This window comes from Atractosteus spatula, chromosome 8 (assembly GCF_055471065.1).
Source record: "Atractosteus spatula isolate fAtrSpa1 chromosome 8, fAtrSpa1.hap1, whole genome shotgun sequence".
NCBI classification, from domain to species: Eukaryota; Metazoa; Chordata; class Actinopteri; order Semionotiformes; family Lepisosteidae; genus Atractosteus; species Atractosteus spatula.
This window is the reverse complement of record NC_142713.1, coordinates 9,857,392-9,875,759: the sequence shown is the minus strand read 5'-3', so window position 1 is coordinate 9,875,759 and position 18,368 is coordinate 9,857,392. Positions and strand designations below refer to the sequence as shown.

Below are 18,368 nucleotides of genomic sequence, written 5' to 3'. Positions count from 1 at the left end.
AATTTGCTCACTACGCCAGCATTTTATGACTTGGGCTTGCTTGTGCACATTTACGTGGGTCATCACCTCAAAGTCTCAACAGCATTTCAGCACAGTGAGGGTCTCTCTTTATGATCAGGCAAGCTGGCGACGCCGACACCGCAGGGGAGAGATCTCATTCTTAGAAGCAGCATGTGGCTCCTTACAGCAGGTATTTAATGAGATTGGTGCCAATTACAGCACAATATCACTGCTTGCTATGCATTTCAACTAATTAGGCCGGAATGGACTCAATGTTAGGATAGTCCACTGGTGATAACGATATTGAAGAAAAATTTAAATCCTGGATTACAGTAGGTGAAAAAAAATGTTGACAAATTAAGTGAAATTTTTCTTCAGAATGAATAATGAAATACAAAGAGGGTGGCATGAAGGAAGCAAATATAAAATAGAGAAATTTGTACATCAAGGGTTGTGAGTATACAGTATGTTAGAACAGGCTTCCCAGCCTGAAGCTGACACACTGTTTTTTTTCCAAGAAACAGCTGGATGAGATCCTTGGATCAATTAACATACTAACAAAGCAAATGGGCTTGTTGGGATGAATTTTCTCCTGTCGTTTGTAACCTCTTTTGTTCTAATACACAATTCTCACTCTTTTGTACAGTATCTCAGGGAAATTAGAAACCATGCCAATACATTCATTAGGCCATTCACTGGCCATAAAAGCTGACCCTCACTGATAATGTACTACTACTGTGACAGAACTGAGAAATTCCGTTTACATTACAGATCTACTTTGTAAAAGGTTAAAAATCAAATTTGTCAAAAATTGAGGATAACCAAAATGTCTTAAAACCGATACAAAGAACAGCAGTTAAAAAATCTTCGGTTTTCAAATTGACCTTCAGTGCTTACAGTATACTGTATTGAGAAGATGTTTATAGTTACAAAAAGATTCTCTGGTAAACAATAATTGTGTGCCAGAAAACACTGCGAACAGACATAAAATGCAAACCTTTGGCAGCATTGCTTGCACTAGCAATTATAGCTGATTGGATAGCTGCATTAAAGCTTATCAGGACTGCTGGATCAACACAGGAGAGGCAATAAGAAAGGATATTTCAGGTTTTTCAGGAGCTACTGGATTTGATGTTAAACAGTCATGGATGGGTCTTCCTTTTGATGAATAAAAGAGATGTTGAGTTTCTTGTACATTATCTTTCTAAGCAGTATTTTACAGCATGAGTAACAGGTGTTATGAAATTGTGGAAGCTGTGCAAAATATAAAGTAAATTATTGTAATAACATACATTTAAAGTTCTGTATTGGACCTATCTTACCTTTTGCTGGACCCTGAATCCTGTACTAAAAAGTGCTCATGCAAATATGAATCATACTTTAGCGTGAATTACTGTAATAGACTGGCTATTAGTCTCAAGAAAATTTGCATTATGAACCTTGCTCCTGATGGCATTAATGCTTGTTATACAACTGGATGATCATCATCCCAAGAAAAGAGTTGCCTATTTGCAGCATATATTTACAATAAAAGGTAAATATTTTTTTTTGTTCTAAAATTTAAACGTCTGAGAAACAGAAACCTATTACAGTGCACACTGTATGCTGTATAAAGAATGGCAAGTCACTTCAAGGACTCCACTTTTAAATTCCTCTTTGCTATCTCGCTTGTATGAGATGGAGATTCCTGCACTTGTGAGTTCTTTTGTTGTCGAATAATAAAACCCAGAAAAAGCCGTGGAGTGCTTTGATTCCTTATTCAGTGCTAAGAAAAAACTATTCTTTTTCACCTAGCTTTTATGGGTTCAAGATGGCAATGGCTGCACTGGAGTGGAAACAAAAAGGAAAAGAAAAAAAACTGAACAAATCTGTAATGCTATCCTCAGCGTCTCCCTTTGAAACTAACTGTATATGTACAGTATATACATCAAGTAAATGCTGTATGAAATCGCTACCACTGGATATTTACAGGCTGATGAATATCCTTGTTTTTGGGATTAGTGTTATTAACCAAGCAGTTCTGGGACTATAGAATAAATATAGCACCAACTGGGAGTCAAACCTGGTTTCATTTATAGTTCACCCACAAGGCTGCTTAAAACATTCCCAATGGGCAACTTATTAACAGCCTACAGTACTGTATGTACCCAGGTGTCTTACTTTGAGTTCAGTGGAATCTCTGATTGATTGCTTTGAGACAACTGTATGTACCACAAGGATATGCCTGCTGTGCTGTTGTTTGTTTGTGGTATTTCCTATTCTATTAGCTCTACCTGATATTTTTAAAAGCAGTTGCTCTACCCTGTATGAGTGTAAATACCCTATGAAACACAACTCTAAGGCAGCATTTTTCGGCATTAATTAATACTTTTTAAAATACAGATTTTAAAACGTCTAATTTCATACACCACCGTTATATAAAGACAAAAAACACAGGCATTGCAAAAGGTATTTAAAACTCAACTAAGAATGTACATACAGTACAAATGCAAGTAAGTATAAGAATGCAAGTTTCTATCTGTTTTGAGAAATATGAAATATGCATGAAATACTGTATATATAAAATATTCTTGAATTTAAGAAACTGGAATGGAACACAGGTCACAATTTGAATGATTTTGCAGAAGTATCATACTCAACTGTGTGAGCATGATTATGGATACAGTTCAGACTTTTTTCTTTTTAAATGGATGTCTCTCACAATATGCGTTGAACATCCTAAAAGTCTAAAATCTAGTGCCATGAACATTAGGTTTATAAAAAAAAATATTTACGTTCTTAAGACAATAAAATATACAGTATATACAATATATATTCTTCCATGATTGATTTCAGGAAACAGTGTTAAATACTTCTATGCTTAAAAACATCATCCATGCACACCCTGGCACCATATCAATGTACTGTGTAGCCACAATTTCATTTATTCCTCTGTGTAGCCACAAACATGTAAAGACAGAATGAAGAAATTGTAACTGTAACCATGATGAGGTACTGTATGTGAGTAAGGATTGGTAGTTTGGGCTGCAATAAATCTGTTTACCTAGGTAGGTTGTGGTGGATTTATGGTTATGCAGGAAAACACTGAATACCAGGTCAACCCTACTTTTGGCAATCTGTCCAATGACAATGCAGAACAAAGTGATAACCTCCCCACAACACCCCTGTTCCCCCCCTTGCCCTACACTCACGGTTGCGCGGCTTGTCCTCATCCAGCCCTTCGTCCTCATTCTCAGGGTCGATGTCCTCAGCCTGTGTTATCCAGTCCAGGTATCCCTTCAAATCCTCCTCCAGCTGCTGCTTTTCTCGCAGCTTCTGGAAGTCACCCCTGGCTTTGGCCTTCTCTCGCTCCTTGGAAAACTCTCTGCCGCAGACAAAGAGGAGAGGTGGAGGCAGACAGAGAGAGAGAAAGTGGAAGGGAGTCAGTACAGAGCAGGATGCTACAATATGTTGAACTCAGCCACCAAATCTCTCCAACCAAAGTTGACAAGTAAAACAACCATTATGAAAAAGAAAACATTGGAGATTTTGAAGCGAGTTAGGCCTAGGAAGCATTACAAGGTTAGATTTAAAGAATCAAGCTGAATTATGTTTGAAATACTTTTTCTCTACAAGGGCGAAGTCAAGCATGTGGAGGTTCTCTAGTTTTCTTTTATTCCTGTAATGTAATAAGAAGAGAATGGAGTGCCCGGGGATAGGAAAATTATTTAGAAAAATATATCTGCAGAGCCAAGCAAAGGCTGACTCATACTTTTTCTCTCATGCTCCTTTCTGTGATTTGAATCTGCATTTGCTTGCTTCTTTGAACTGAGTGTACATACGAATAAAGGGGGAGAGAGACTGCTCAGCTCCAGTCATAATGCAAATGACATGAAGCAGCTGTTGTCTTCAATATGTTGCATGTGACAAAAATATAACAATGACGGGGATCACTAGAAATTTCTAAGAAAATGCATTTAAAAAAGCAGTACAGTATAAGCATAGTGCTACAAAAAGCAAATCATATGACACACTACTGAGATAACTGTAATAATGGCATCCAGGACACTATACTGTATGGTCAGAAGGACCAGAAATGTGAGAAGCCATGCAGTGTTTCAAAGGCGCCAGCTGTTTTGATTTGGAGCCAAAATGTCCGAAAGTCCTCTCATACTTTCAGCTTTGGCAGAAGAGTAGAAATAAGAATCACCTCTGAAAAAAAGTTGGATTTAAATACTTTAAAACATCAAGTCTTGGTGTTCCAAAAATATGGAAGTATACACAAGTCTACATTGACGCAATTGCTTAGGGAGTAAGTAGTCTTGAGATGTCGAATTCCATGCACTGCTGTTGGATGCTGTCTTTTGGCCTCTGCCTGCAGCTACAGCAGAAACACCTTTCTCCAAATCCTGGCATGATGAAAGAATTACTAGTTGGCATTTCTCAAGCAGCTGCTGTGATTCCAGACAGACAGCAACCTCCAGGACTGAACATAACTTGACATCTTGAAAGTGAGTTCACTGGATTTATGACTTATGACTATAAAAACCTGCAGCTATAGCAATATATAAAAAATGTGTGAATAAAAAACGTTTGAAAACCAGCAACAGCATGCTACTTTTCTTTAAAGCTCGTTTAGCCAATGATATTAAGCTTTTTATGGTGTTATAAACCACAGCTAATTAGGACACGTAGCACCTTATAAAATAAATCTACCCTTTTAACTCTTCAAGAAATTGATTTTAGAAATATCAGGCCTGTTCATTTCCTGGGCTCAGGGCATTTTGATCCATTTTTAAAGGTGCAGCCAACTGTGTTGTGAACAGTTTGTGTTCATGTTTTTCTGCCAGTTGTTTGTGAGCAGTTCTTGAACTTCGGTTGTCACAAGACTACAGGACATCGATTCAAAACCTTTCAGTCTCATTTGAGACAAATGAGAGGAAAGTCAAAAGCCAAAACAAAGCAATAAAAACCCATTGGTTCCTTACCCGCTCAGCACACCAAGAACCAAGTTAAGAACAAAAAATGACCCTATGATGATAAGTGTAACAAAATAGATCCATGGCCATTCATTTCCTACGGCATCATTGACCTGGAAAAATGGAAGGATAATTAGTAGGCAACACTCGGAGCAAGAAGATTCCATGGGCAAAACAGCCTGTGTTCAAGATCCACTGCAATTCTAAATTTTTAAACTTTTCTCACACGTGTGGGAAGCTAGATTTTTAGTTTGGCAAATAATATCCAAGCTTTCTCAAGGTTTTGCCAATTATCTAGATTGTTTTGCAAAAGGAGAAAAACAATTTCAGTATGAACAATTAGATAGAAAGCATTCATTCTGACTGAACCTCAACATCCTCCTACTTGCACGTAGTATAACAAGCCAAGAATTTATTTTCATCGACTTACTTTATCATTGAATATTAATTGTAGAGTTGCATCTCAGACCTAGTGTCGGTTTCAGCCACTAGAGGGCAGTTTAAGGAAACTCAAAAGTTAAAAAAAATCCAGGGATTTGCACAAGTGATGCAAGAGAGGAATCTAATGCAACAGTTTCTCATTAGTTTTCTCTAATAATAGAGATCACAAGAGAAAATGCCTTGTCTCGAGATGAGACCAGACCCGCCAAGTCTCTTAGAACAGTCTCATGGGTGAGACCAGTGGTTGGGGTTTTTTTAAGAGTCAGGATGAAATGAGCAACTGAGAGAGTTCAGAGCTCACCCATCAAATCTGGATTTATTAACTACAATATGGATATATGGTAATAGTATTTCCCATTGGTTAGGGAAATGGTTATCAGGTTTAGTCAGTACAGGTAAACAAACGCTCTGAGGAGCCATTTTATTTACTCCCTTGGGAGTAAGAAGCTGGGAATTCTCAGGTCGACAGAGTAACTCCAGCAGCTGACTCAGGGTGAAGGAACCCCATTAAGGTTTAGACAAAGGGGGAAACTGAATAGACTTGCAGGTTAGGGACCATTTTTGGATGGGAATGGGAACGGGAATTTATTACACTGGAGTTGGTCTGACTTCATCTGCAGCTCTGAGGTTACTGGTAGTTTACTGTAGGTGGTTAATGTAAGTAGGTGTATGATGGAAGTTAAGAGAGACTTGCAACAACTATATAACGTATTCAGTGTTGTCAACTTACCGCACATTAAACATTGAAATGATAGCTTGTCAATATTACTCTATGCCTTTCCCTTTTGTAATGAACTTGCAAAGACACAGAAATGTTTATTCTGCTACAGTACTCATTCAGTATTCTGCAACGGTTCTTATCAACTGTTGGGTTTTAATTGGATAAACAATCCAATAACCAGCAGAACAGTTTTGTGTATGAAATGTTAATTATTTTTTAGAACTTGCATTGCACAGATTAAAAAGATGTAACAACGTTGAGTAGTTAGTACCTGGTGTGGTATTACGTTTAAAGGGAAACAATACAGTATGACACTGTGGTGTAGTGGTTGACATTGCTACCTTACAGCACTGGGACCCTGGGTTCAAATGCTGGGATGCTATCTGTGTGAAGTTTGTACAGTGTTTCCCACAGTCCAAAAACATGCTGTTAGGACTTGGTGTGAATAAGTGTGTTCGTGTGTGCCCTGAGATCTTGTGCAGGGAGTGTCTTGTCTTGTGCCTGTTGCTTGCCACAATGGGCTCTGGCTCCCCTATGACCCTGTATTGGATAAAGTGGTCAGAAAATGAAAAATTAAGGAAATACAAATTAAGACAGAAACGACTGTATTTCCAAGTCCTGGTGTTTTTTATTGGCCACTCATCTTAACAAGCCCAAAGCCACACTGTACTATACATGAGCTCTTTTATTATTACTGTTATTGCATTTCTCCTTGTAAAAAAAAATCTGAACACAAAAATATCCTATTAAACAATGTACATTTCAAAAGTAGTTTTTGAACGTTCGAATCTGCTGCCAGACTTTTTTTTATTATTGTTAATGTTAGACCTTTGTCCCATGGAATCTTGCTGTCCGGTGACTCACAGCAATCACCAAACAAACCAGTCTTACCCGCTCAACACCCCCAGAACCAGATTTAGAACGAAAAAGGATCCGAAGATGACCAGACTGACAAAATAGACCCAGGGGAGCTCATAACCCATAGCGTCCTGCATCTGGAAGATGGAAGGAAGGTTAAAGGAAAGGGAAAGGTAAACAGAAAAGAGAGAGGCAGAGAAAGAGAATGGAGAAAGACATTTTGAGGGCTTAGGTGAACCAGTTTGCTTGTTTGTTCATGTGCTCTATAGAAATAGGACTGTGATTTTGACCATCATTATTTGGAGCCTATAAGAAACCTTCAGGAACAGGACAAGCTCCAATTCCAACAGATTTCTGGATCTAGAGTAGAAATATGGGTTCTCCAGACCTGTTTTTCCTAGTCGTCCTAGTGCTGATGCAACTCCACCATCCCCCAACTCTACTACCAGTGCAGAAGCTTTTTAGTTCATTGGTCAGAAAGTTTTCTTTCAACTCAAAAGTTTAACACACCAAATTAGACTTATTCTGTAAGTGCATTATTAAGATTTATATGATGTGCATGTTTATACGGTATGATGATAAAAATTGCTCATTTCAAAATCTATCCTTGTTTTATTTTATCATATGTATTAGATGTGAAATTAAACCGCCATCTACAGCTTATGATGTTCTGCAGACACATCATAAACTTTTTATCCATGAGTGGTTTTTGCCATGGTAGTTGCCTGGAACAAACTACACAGGCATTTTTTAAAGCATATTTCAAGGAAACATTTAAGAGAAGCTAAGTTGTGATCTTTGGATCAATAAGCTACTAGCATCCAAATGAAGATGAAAAGCTGAATAGCCTCCTCCCATTTGTCACCTCTTTTCATATTCTTACTTCTTTCTAGGGATCTAGGCAGGGCAATAATAATAATAATAATATTCTCATATGGCTCAATATACAGTATGCACTGTAGTTATTTCATCATTAAATGCACAGTAGGTATAATGAGCAGCACAGTGTCAAGGTGGTGAGTGCTGCTACAGTATATCACTCTCTTTCTGCTATTTCTGCTATATCCATTCTCTCTCTCTTAAAAAAAAAAGAGGAGCGATGGCAATGTGGCTAAGGATCAACTAGAGGTTCACTTATTATTTTTGTACTTGATATACAACTGTTTCAACAGATATTGCATAGCTAAAATATTTGCTTGAAAATACCTGTTTTGATTAAACATGGGTATCATGGTAAGAGATTGTAATTCTCAGAATTATAATGTTCAGTTACACTGCAACTGGTATCAAAATTGTCTCTGTGCCTGAGGCCTGCCAATGCACTGGCATCTGCTCCAGGATTTGATCCTGCCTTGTGCCCTATGCTTTCAGGATAAGTTACTACAACTCCTACCAGAAATAATGAGTTACTCCAACTTCTACCAGCTTTCTGATAGTGTTTGGATGTCCTGTAAGTATACTATTCACATCATTAATGCAAATCATTCATAACACTTCTGTCTATGTTTTCCAAATCACTGATTTTAGTGGTGATGCTAAAACCTTACACACAATCTCATTCTAGGACGAGATCACAGACATGTTCGGTTGTCCTTCAGAAAAATGATAAAACAATACGGCTGATTTTGTTCTTTTATTCCCCTACCAGACATCTGCGTGGCTTTCCACCGACTTTTGTTCTTGGTCTTCTCTGGGAATTTAATTTTTACTAACATCACATATGGCATATGTCGCAGCCAGAGGGAAAATATGTCACTTAAATAAATTTCTTTTGATTACTTCCATCCTTTAACAAACCAGTTTGGCAGTTCAGCATAGGATTCTGTCAAATATTCTGGCAATTTTACATAAATATGTCAATAAAGAGTACATATACATACTGTTTAAAATACTTCTGCTTAACATTCGTAGGCCCTCTTAACCACAACATTGAACATGAGTGAACTGATTAGCTGTTGCTAAATGTTTACATTTTGTACTGTATACAACTACTGGAAATAATTATGGAAGCAGCGCTTTTCTGCTTATTGGTTTCAAAAAGTCTTAATAAACAGGTAAGACCGTGAATCATATCACCCCCTCTCAAAAAAAAAAATAAAAGCACACAATACCTTATGTGTATTTTTAAGTGAATTGTCTTGAGATGTACTCAACACATAATATACTGTAGTTTGACAAAAACAAAGGAAGGCTGTTCCCTCCTGTCAGGCTGTGATAAATGCCACAGTGGTGCATGATGGGAAATCACTGATGTCTTGGATTGCATCTTTCAGGATGGAATTATCAAAAGCTGATGATGATGACATTTGTACTGTACCAAAATCAAACTCATGCTTTTCTATCAAATAATTATGGAAAAATCCAACAAAAAGGCTTGAACAGCGTTAGAATTATTTAAATAAATTATAAGGGTATAACTGTCAACAGTCCAATTTCCCATAACAATTTCAAGTTCCCATAGGTTTGTGATATGAAAAAAATCTATTTATGTATTGTATATTTTACATTAAGCAGCTCTCTTCATGCTTATGCAACACCTGAGTCTGTTCTTCCTTCTTTGTGCCAGCTCTTGCTTTTTCCATCAATATTCATTTAAAAAAAGTAATTGAAATGGTACCCATGTTGCAGCAGAAATAAAATGTTTTAGAAAACACTCATTCAAATTGCTTGTTCATTAGTAAGCTGCTGAATATTCTGTCAGTGTCCAATTCTGACCACTGAGTGAAATCATTAGTGTAGATTACATTACTGAGCTGCTTAACTGACAATGCTTATTGAGCAGCAACTTAACAGGACCTGAATTCGTGCAGGCAAGATCTTCATTGCTGAAGGATTAGGCTCTGAATGTGAGAGCAATTGCATTCAAGAGTTTAATCCAAAACTTTCCAAATTTACCACTAGAGGCTGAACACAAAAACACATGTATAACATGTACAAGTTGCATAACTTAAGCATGAATTGAAGCACAGAAAAATTATGAAACATTCAAAAGACATGGTTGTATGTAGTGCCTTGACAGTGAAGACTCTTCAGACCACAGCACAACGCATTTGTTAAATCATTAAATTATACACATTAAACATTTAAACTCCACTAGAAGTAAGTCACATGTGCCATTTTCTAGCTACATCTTCATATTTTTTCATCATTAAAAATTAAGGTTCCACAGGATATTAAGAAGAACATGAAAATAAATTGGTCAGCATTAATATCACTGATTATTTTCTGATAAAGTGCTCAGTAGCCCTTTAATACCACATTGTATTTTTAAGGACGTATGCAACTGCAGTGTAATTGCTGTGTAAAGACATAGCAGTTCATGAAACAGTGTCAACTCTTGCCAGAAAAAATGTAAACTAAAAAAGGGGCCAGGAAATGTTTCAGAGTCCATTATTATGCTTAAATTTAAAGTTTATATTTCATCACAAATTTATGAAGTGACACTGGTACAGCAGACTTCTAGACCCAAAGCAGCTTTACCACCAAAACAGACAATTTATTAGAGCAGTATAATCTGTAATGGCTCTTTCTTAAGAAAAGAGGGCTCAGAACAGCTCCAAAAAATATTCTTCTCAAATTAATAACCAGTGAAAATATTAATAAAATAAAATCAGACTTTTTTAACCAAAACCTTGTGGTTTTCAGAATGAAAACTAATCTTTACTGTCTCATGAAATCAATTTCACTCACCCTTTCTAAGGGTGATTAAAAAGATGAGCTATTGTTCATTTTCAGTTTCCTTTTAGTTCTAATGCTTTGTGTTACTGAACTACATAGTGGACAGATTTAATAGAATTCACTGTAATGATAGTGTGAATAGCAAGAGGGCCTTTAATCCTATTTTTATAAAAAAAGAGGAAAAGGAAATTTGAAGGTTTAGTGAATATGCTAGACCACCTGCTAGAATAGCCAAAATGAAACTTACCACAGTTAAAGGACATTAAGCAGAATTTTAAGGAGAACACTAAGCTGGAGGGTTAAGGTGAAATGTCTGTTTCATCACTACTGCAAAGTTTGCATGAAAGACACTTTACACCTACTCTCCCACAAAGAGGCATGGCAAGAAATGATGGCAGCTGTTAAGCTATCAACATTTCAAACTCCTGTACCAAGATCAGTGGGTAAAAAAAAGAAGAATCTCACTGAGAGCAGTGTTTTTGGTGTGGGTTTCCAGTCATGAATTTTTAGAGCACATTAAAACAGAAGAAATGTCCTTCAAGCTAAACAACTAGCAATACATATTCTAAAGCTCAGAACGGAAAAAAGGGCATTTTTTAGCTTTCCTGGATGAATATTGGGCCACACCACTGTAGGGTGTGTGATGCAAAGCCGACTGTACCTTAGCCCAATGTGAAAAAAGTGGAGCAGTCAGGGAAGAAAAGCTGAAAGAAGGAGACAGTGCCAGTGCAGTCTCTATGCTCCAATGCTGTGGTATTAAAATAAAGCACATTGCACCAAGTTTCCGAAACCTTTGGGGCTCTGTACCATTATTTTGGGCGCTGAAATCAATACGTGCACAAAAACAGGAACAGTGAAATGTGTTTATTTCTGTTTTTGCTTTCCATGGAAAAAATGTCCGAAAGCAGAACTGAGCAAGCTGTGAGGTTTAACTAATATTTTAATATGAGTGTTTCTGCCCTTTGAGGTTATTTTTATGCTTGGGCATTGAAACAGATAATGTAAAGAAGGAGCTTACATCACCATATAAACGCAGATTAATCTTTTTCGGCTTTCAGAAATTAATTGTGGAGCTCCTGGACAGTGATTTCAAGTTTCTTTTTCATTTATACAGTAGGTATGCTGAATTTCTCAACTACTGAATGTGCATACTGTATGAACAGGAAAGACAATTACACAGGTAAAGAGCCATAACATGAATTAAGAAAGAGCATATTCGAGATGAAGAATCGATGTTATATAGAATTATTATTGTATTGCAGTTAATTAAGTATTTTTTCTTATTCTGTCTTTTTAAATTATTCAGAATCGAAACCAAATGTGAAGAGCCCATAAGTGACAGTGAAAATTGTGTGGAGATTGCGTGAAGGTGAGGGTCAGAAGAGTGGGGAGCCAGACTTACCCAGTATAGTACTTCTGTCCATCCTTCCATGGTGATGCACTGAAAGACTGTAAGCATGGCAAAGGCAAAGTTGTCAAAATTGGTGATGCCTTCATTGGGCCCCACCCAGCCTGGCTCACACTTAGTGCTGTTTTTACAGTGCCTCCCATGAGCTGTGTCAGGGGCACAGGGGGCCGGCTTCTCATCAAGAATTGCCCCTGCAAGAGATCCAGAGAAAGAGAATAGAGTTCAGAATTCTTTACACCATGAGCAGCTCCTGATTGAACTCCTGAGCTGAGAAACACTGAGAGGACAAAAAGAAATGAAAAAAAAGGATACAATTCCAGACTGAGAAGAAATGAGCGAACCAAACCTTTTCTGACTGCAAGAAAATATCACTGTCTCTTCCTTCATTCTTAATCAAGTGTTCTATTCACTAAGCCACTGATGATAGGATACGAATCTCTACATGCATGTTAAATAAGCTACTGTATATAATATCTGCTTATACATGCTTATACAGTATACTGTACAGTACTTTCACTTGTTTTCTTACATTAAACTAGTTAAGTTGATGTTTTGTGGACTATTACATTTTTTTAACCCATTTACTCCAAATCTCCATTTTTATAATATAAAATATTTAGTTTCCTTGATGCTGTCATTCACAATTTTGGATACCCCAAAACTTACACAATTCATATTTTGGTTTATTCATAGAAAAGAGTGATAATTTCCCTGACTGAGATTGTGAAAACAGTTAGGAACAATAAATTGGATTTCCAGAAAACATACAGACCAAAAATCAAACAAAAAAATAAAATGGTGATTTAATGAGGTATTGACAGGTTTCTTCCGGCTTGAACCTCTATTACAATTAAATTTTAAAAATATATATTTATAGGGTTGTGTCTCCAATGTCAAATGAGTACCATGAGTTGCTTCACAGGCCAAAAGTGTTAGCCCTGCAAATAATTCTGAAACTATTTCTTAATATCTATTGTATCCACTTTCAATAATTTGGGAAGTTTGGCACAGGAGCTCACTCAGACACGGCAACCCAGTGCAAAAGTAATGATAAACAACTTATTAATGTCTTTACTAAGTGAAGTCAATGACTGTAGATAGTGCAAGAGATACATATTGTATTTCATATTCAGAAACCATTCAAGACCGTTCTGCAAGAGTAATATGAAGTCTGAAAGCATCTCAATGTACTAACAAAGAATAAAATGATTACATACTGTATATGAATAACATATTTCTCAAAATGTAAAATTTTCCTATAGGGCTGACATAATTGTAACCTTTTTAAGAACAACAATAAAAAACTAAACTCAAAACTCAATAAAAAACTTTGTCCAGCTTATTGTATTGTAGAATACTCAGCTGCCTAGTCACATTAATGCAACTGATATTTTAATTCTAACATTACTGATCTTGCAAAGTATCAGATAAAAACCATCGAGATCTTTTAGTGTAGTTTGAGTTCTAAGTGTGACTGAATACTTGATGTTAAACAGTGAATGATATGTTGAGTCATTAGGTTGCCTTGTTTGCTGCAGGTATTCATAAGTCTACATTTTTTTATTAATATAATTAATGAAAAAATGTGGTAAACATCCTTTTAAATTTTAGTTAAAGCAAATTATTGTTTGAGAGTGGAACTCCTCTCTCAGATAATGGCTCCATTTTGTAAAACAGGCCTGCACTCCCAGGTCGCTATGGCAACCATGTGCATTTTTAGTCAGCCTGAATCATCCACTAGTTCTGTATGAACTCAATATGGCTGATTATCAGTACCTCTTGCCCCTAATTAACACTCACCTTGTTACTCCAGGTATTTAAGTCTGCCTGTACTGTACAAGGCTGAGTCACTGGGTTTGTCTGCTTGGAGTCAAATGCCTTCCTTGCTTGCATCATTGTATTCTGACCCTTGCTCATGTCTTCAGCTTCTTTCCTGGATTCCCCATGATTTGTTCTTCCATGTATCTACCCAGCTTAGGACTTGGTTGGAACTTTTGACTTTGACTACTGGACTTTTCCTTTGCTACAGACTGAGTTCCTTGTACCACTGCTCTCAGTGCTGTGCTTTCCATTTCTTTTCCACCCATCTGCTCGCTGTCTACTCAGAGCCTTGCATGTGCATTAGCCCTTCAGCATGGTGACCTCTGCCCTCTGCAGGTCAGCGTGTACCATCACAGAAGGGCTGAGCCAACAGAACTGTATCCAGCCATTCTCCAGATGTTGGCTTCTCATGAGTCTGCTTTGAGAGCCCAGCTCATCAGCATTGCTGAGCTGAAGGAAGTGTTGCTGATGCAGGAAACATCGACTGCTGTTCATTCTCTAGCTACAGCATCTACCCCCCACTCAAGTTCCAGATTCTGCTTTGGCTTCTGCTCTCTCTCCCACCTTCCTTTAGTTCCAGATGGATCACTGAAAGTTGTAGGGAATTTTTGATGCATTGCAGCATAACATTCTTCCTACAACCCTCCTCTTTTCCCATAGATTTTTTTCTGTTGTCTGGGGGAATCCCTGGTCTGGGTTTGAGGGCTGTAGGAGAGAGGAGGCCCCACCTGCAGCTATTATCTTTTCACGGACACCTTTTGGCAGGTCTTTGACACCCCTGGCAGTGTATCTGAATCTACTCATTTTTAACTGGGTTCAAAGCAGGGCACCCAACTGATTGCCTACTATGCCATTCAATTCAGAACTGCTGTCTTAGAATGGGCGTGGAGAAAGGAGGCCCTCAATGCCCTTTTCAGAGGAGCATAAGAACAAGCTGGCCTGCAGAGACCTTTCTTCAACCTTGGAAACCCTCATCAATCTAATGATCCAGCTGGATGCCCGACTCGGAGAACGATGGCAGGAGAAGCCTCAGAGCGCACCAGCAGAGCCTTCTTTTTGGTCTCTGGCATTCTTCCTCCCTATCCACCACTGACAAGGAGCCCACGTAGATCGGAAGGGCCAGGCTCCCATTGACAGAAAGACTTTGAAGTCATAGTGATGGGTTATGCCTTTATTGTGGGGACCAACCACCCTGATGCTATGACTGTCCTGTGTTGCCAAGAAATGCCCCAACTTAGTAAGTAAAGATCAATGCTTACTGTGCTGAGGAACCACTTCTACTTCACTTCTACACCTATTAACATTGCCTGCCACACTCTCGTGGAAGTTGGCTATCCACCTGGGAATATCTTTGGTCCAATATGCTTTGTTTTCCCCATGTGGAGGTATTGGATGGAAGACCAATGGTCTGCAGCCATGTATAAAAAAATGTATCCATTGAACATAACGATCCTCTGATATCAGAAGAAGGATGGCTCCTTGTGTCATGTATCGAATACCTCATCACACCTCTAGGATTCTGCAAACTTAGCTAACAGTATCTTCAGGGACTAATCATTGTGTACATTGATGACACCCTTATCTACTCCAGCCCCCTCTACAGACATACCCTCCATTTCAGGCAGGTGTTACAATGCTTGCTGCAGCATCACCTTTATGCAAAGTTAGAAAAGTGCGAGTCCCAATAGTAAAGTAACCTTCCTAGTGTACAAAATCATTTGTATTGGCCCACAACTGGATCCTAGCAAGATGATTGCAGTGAAGGACTGACCTACTCACTCCTCCCTTCATGGGGTTCACAAATCACTACTGCTGTTTCATATGGACCTTCAGAGTGGTAATAATGCTAATCACAGCCCTTAGCAAAAAGAGTCCCAAACAGGGCAGGCAGGGACTTTGAGAAGCCGAAATGCCACTTTTATCTGAGCTCTGCTTCTCAGACACTTGTTGAAGAAGTTGAAGTTGGGTCCCGTTTTTCTCCCAGTTCAATTTTTCCATCACCTACCAATCTGGGTTGAAAAATGGAAAGGTCTATTCCCCAGACAAGATTCTCTTGGATCCCTAGATCATAATACTGGCTTCCCACATTTTGGAGGGAAACTGCTGGAAGTGGAAGAGGCAGTTATGGCAGCATTGGCCTGTGATCCCACTATGGCCAGAGCAATACCATATAGAATTTGGCAACAGCTCCAGGCTTGTGGTTCACTCAGGCACCCAACATTCACTGGAATTAATCCACTGGTACATTAGTTGGCGTATAATGAGGTCCAAAACTGAGGGCTTTGTGGCAGCATACCCCTTCTGCAACAGGTGCAAGAACCCAAGAAAAGCTCCAGCTGGTCTTCTGCTCATCCTCTTTCCATTCCTCGGTGCCCGTGGTATTCTATCTTAGTGGAGTTCATCACTGGTCTTCCCCGCTTTCTAGGGTTTTCCATAATCTTTACAGTAGCTGACCGATTCCCCAAGGCTGCATACTTCATCCCCAAAGCCTGCCTACTATCAGCATCTGAAAAGGCTGACATCTTCATCAAGTCGGTAGTCCATCTCCACAGTCCTTCCACCAATATAAGTCCCAACTGTGCCCCTCAGTTGTTTCAAGGTTCTGGAGCACCGTCACCTTCTGGGAATCCAACAATCAGACAGAGTGGGCAACTCAAGATCTAGAGACTTTGTGGTGCCATTTTTTGTTTTTTCAGGATGACTGGATGCATCTGGCGCTGAACTGTCCCAAAATGTCTTGCTTACATCCTCCTCAAGTATGTCTCCCTTACAGTGCCTGTACAGGTACAGCCTCCACTCCTCAGGCTGTCCCCGGATTCCAGAAATGTTCTTGTAAGGGTTTGGCGTTGTGTTCAGGAAAACCTATTGAGGTCTTTGACAGGGCAGTAGCACTCTACCAGCTGCTGCTGGAGCACCACTCCACCTTTGATGCCTGGGCAAATGGTCTGGCTGTCAACGAAGCACCCAAATCTGGCTTCTCGCTTAATCGGACCCTATCGGATCACTGAACGAGTGAATGTCGCCACTTATTGCCTCAATCTTTGCCTGCCAGCTTAGACAATGCACCTTACAGCCTTTCACGTGTCCTTAGTGAAACTCCCATGCCCTATTCCCCTCCTGTTGGGGGATCGGAGCAAAAGCTCTCTACAAAAGATTCTGGGTCTGAAAAGTGATTCTGGGTTCCTGCCAAGGAACTGAACACCCTGCGCCTTATCTATGCTTTCCATGTCAGATACCCAGGAAAACCTAATCTAATGCCCAGAGGTCACCTATTCAGGTGGGGGGATTCTGTAATAGCCATGCAACCGCAAGCTCACACACCCAGGTTGCTACTAGGTTTTTCCACAGGGGTCTTTGTCATCAATGAGTTCCACACAAACTCATTATGGACAGTTTTCACTACCTCCTGCTCCTAATTAACGGGTATTCACCATGTTACTCTTGTACTTAAGTCATGCCTGTACTGTACACTGATGCCCAGGCATGGGGTTTGTTTCCCTGGAGTCAAACGTCTTTCTTGCTACATGCTTCGCTATTCCTTGCTTGCTTCATTATCCCTGCTTACTTGCAGCGATTATACTTGTTCATGCTCTCAACTTCTCTCCCAGATTCTCCCCAAGGCTGGTACTTTTCTGTGTCTACCCAGCTTCAGACCTGGTCTGAGACTTTGAGTTTAAACACCGGCTTTTCCCACTGCTCTTGGTGCTGTGCTTTCCATTTCATTCTCGCCTGTGTGCTTGCTTTCTACTCAGAACCTTGCACGTGGATTCACCCTGTAGCTCAACAACTGCCGCCCTCTCCAAGTAAGTGTGTGTCATTACACTTTTAGAATACATCTTTGCAATCACTCTGTGCTGTATCCAACATGGTTCAGCCTGTGAAAACAACCCAGCAATAAATTTCTGTTTTATATGGATTGCAGTATCTGCTTGATAATTAACCTATGCACCTGTTTACCAAGGTAAATTTACATGTACTACTTACAGCATTTTCCCATATGTCCTCTATGACATAATTTAACTTTGCTATGTCATAGTTTACCAAAGTTTTTATTGCATCTGCCCATACGTTCGCATAATTTCACTATCCTGATTCTGATGCATCTCTTTTTTCACCAAAACAAATAGGACAAAGTCAGTGTTTGTGTATCAGAAGTTACACGTGAGAAAAGCACTCACCTGCGATGCCGTCCTTGACAGGTAAACAAGTGCGGTGCATTTTACCCATGAACAGTTCCAGTCCGATGATGGCGTAAATGATGATTACAAAGAGAACCAACAAGGCAATGTGAAGAAGGGGGACCATGGCTTTGATGATGGAATTTAAAACTACCTGGAGACCTGAAAGCCAACAAAGTTAACATTTAGATACGTTTCAGCACCACTGAAATCCATTCTCCCTCTGTGTTCACCAAAAACATTAAAAAGTGTTGAAGATGATAAAAATATTAAGTTAGTAAAGGTGATCCAAAACTACGTTTCTT

General features: G+C 38.9%; 1 protein-coding gene across 1 annotated transcript in view; it reads right to left on the bottom strand.

Moving 5' to 3' along the window:
• The window catches only part of cacna1c (calcium voltage-gated channel subunit alpha1 C), a 414,391-nt gene that overhangs the window by 107,392 nt on the left and 288,631 nt on the right, over positions 1–18,368 (bottom strand). The window contains exons 6-9 of the mRNA XM_088922581.1: positions 18,064–18,225; positions 12,059–12,255; positions 4,968–5,071; positions 3,218–3,364 (exon numbers count right to left, since the gene is read on the bottom strand). Coding sequence (XP_088778707.1) covers positions 3,218–3,364; positions 4,968–5,071; positions 12,059–12,255; positions 18,064–18,225 — 610 coding nt within the window. The remainder of the gene's footprint in view (positions 1–3,217; positions 3,365–4,967; positions 5,072–12,058; positions 12,256–18,063; positions 18,226–18,368) is intronic.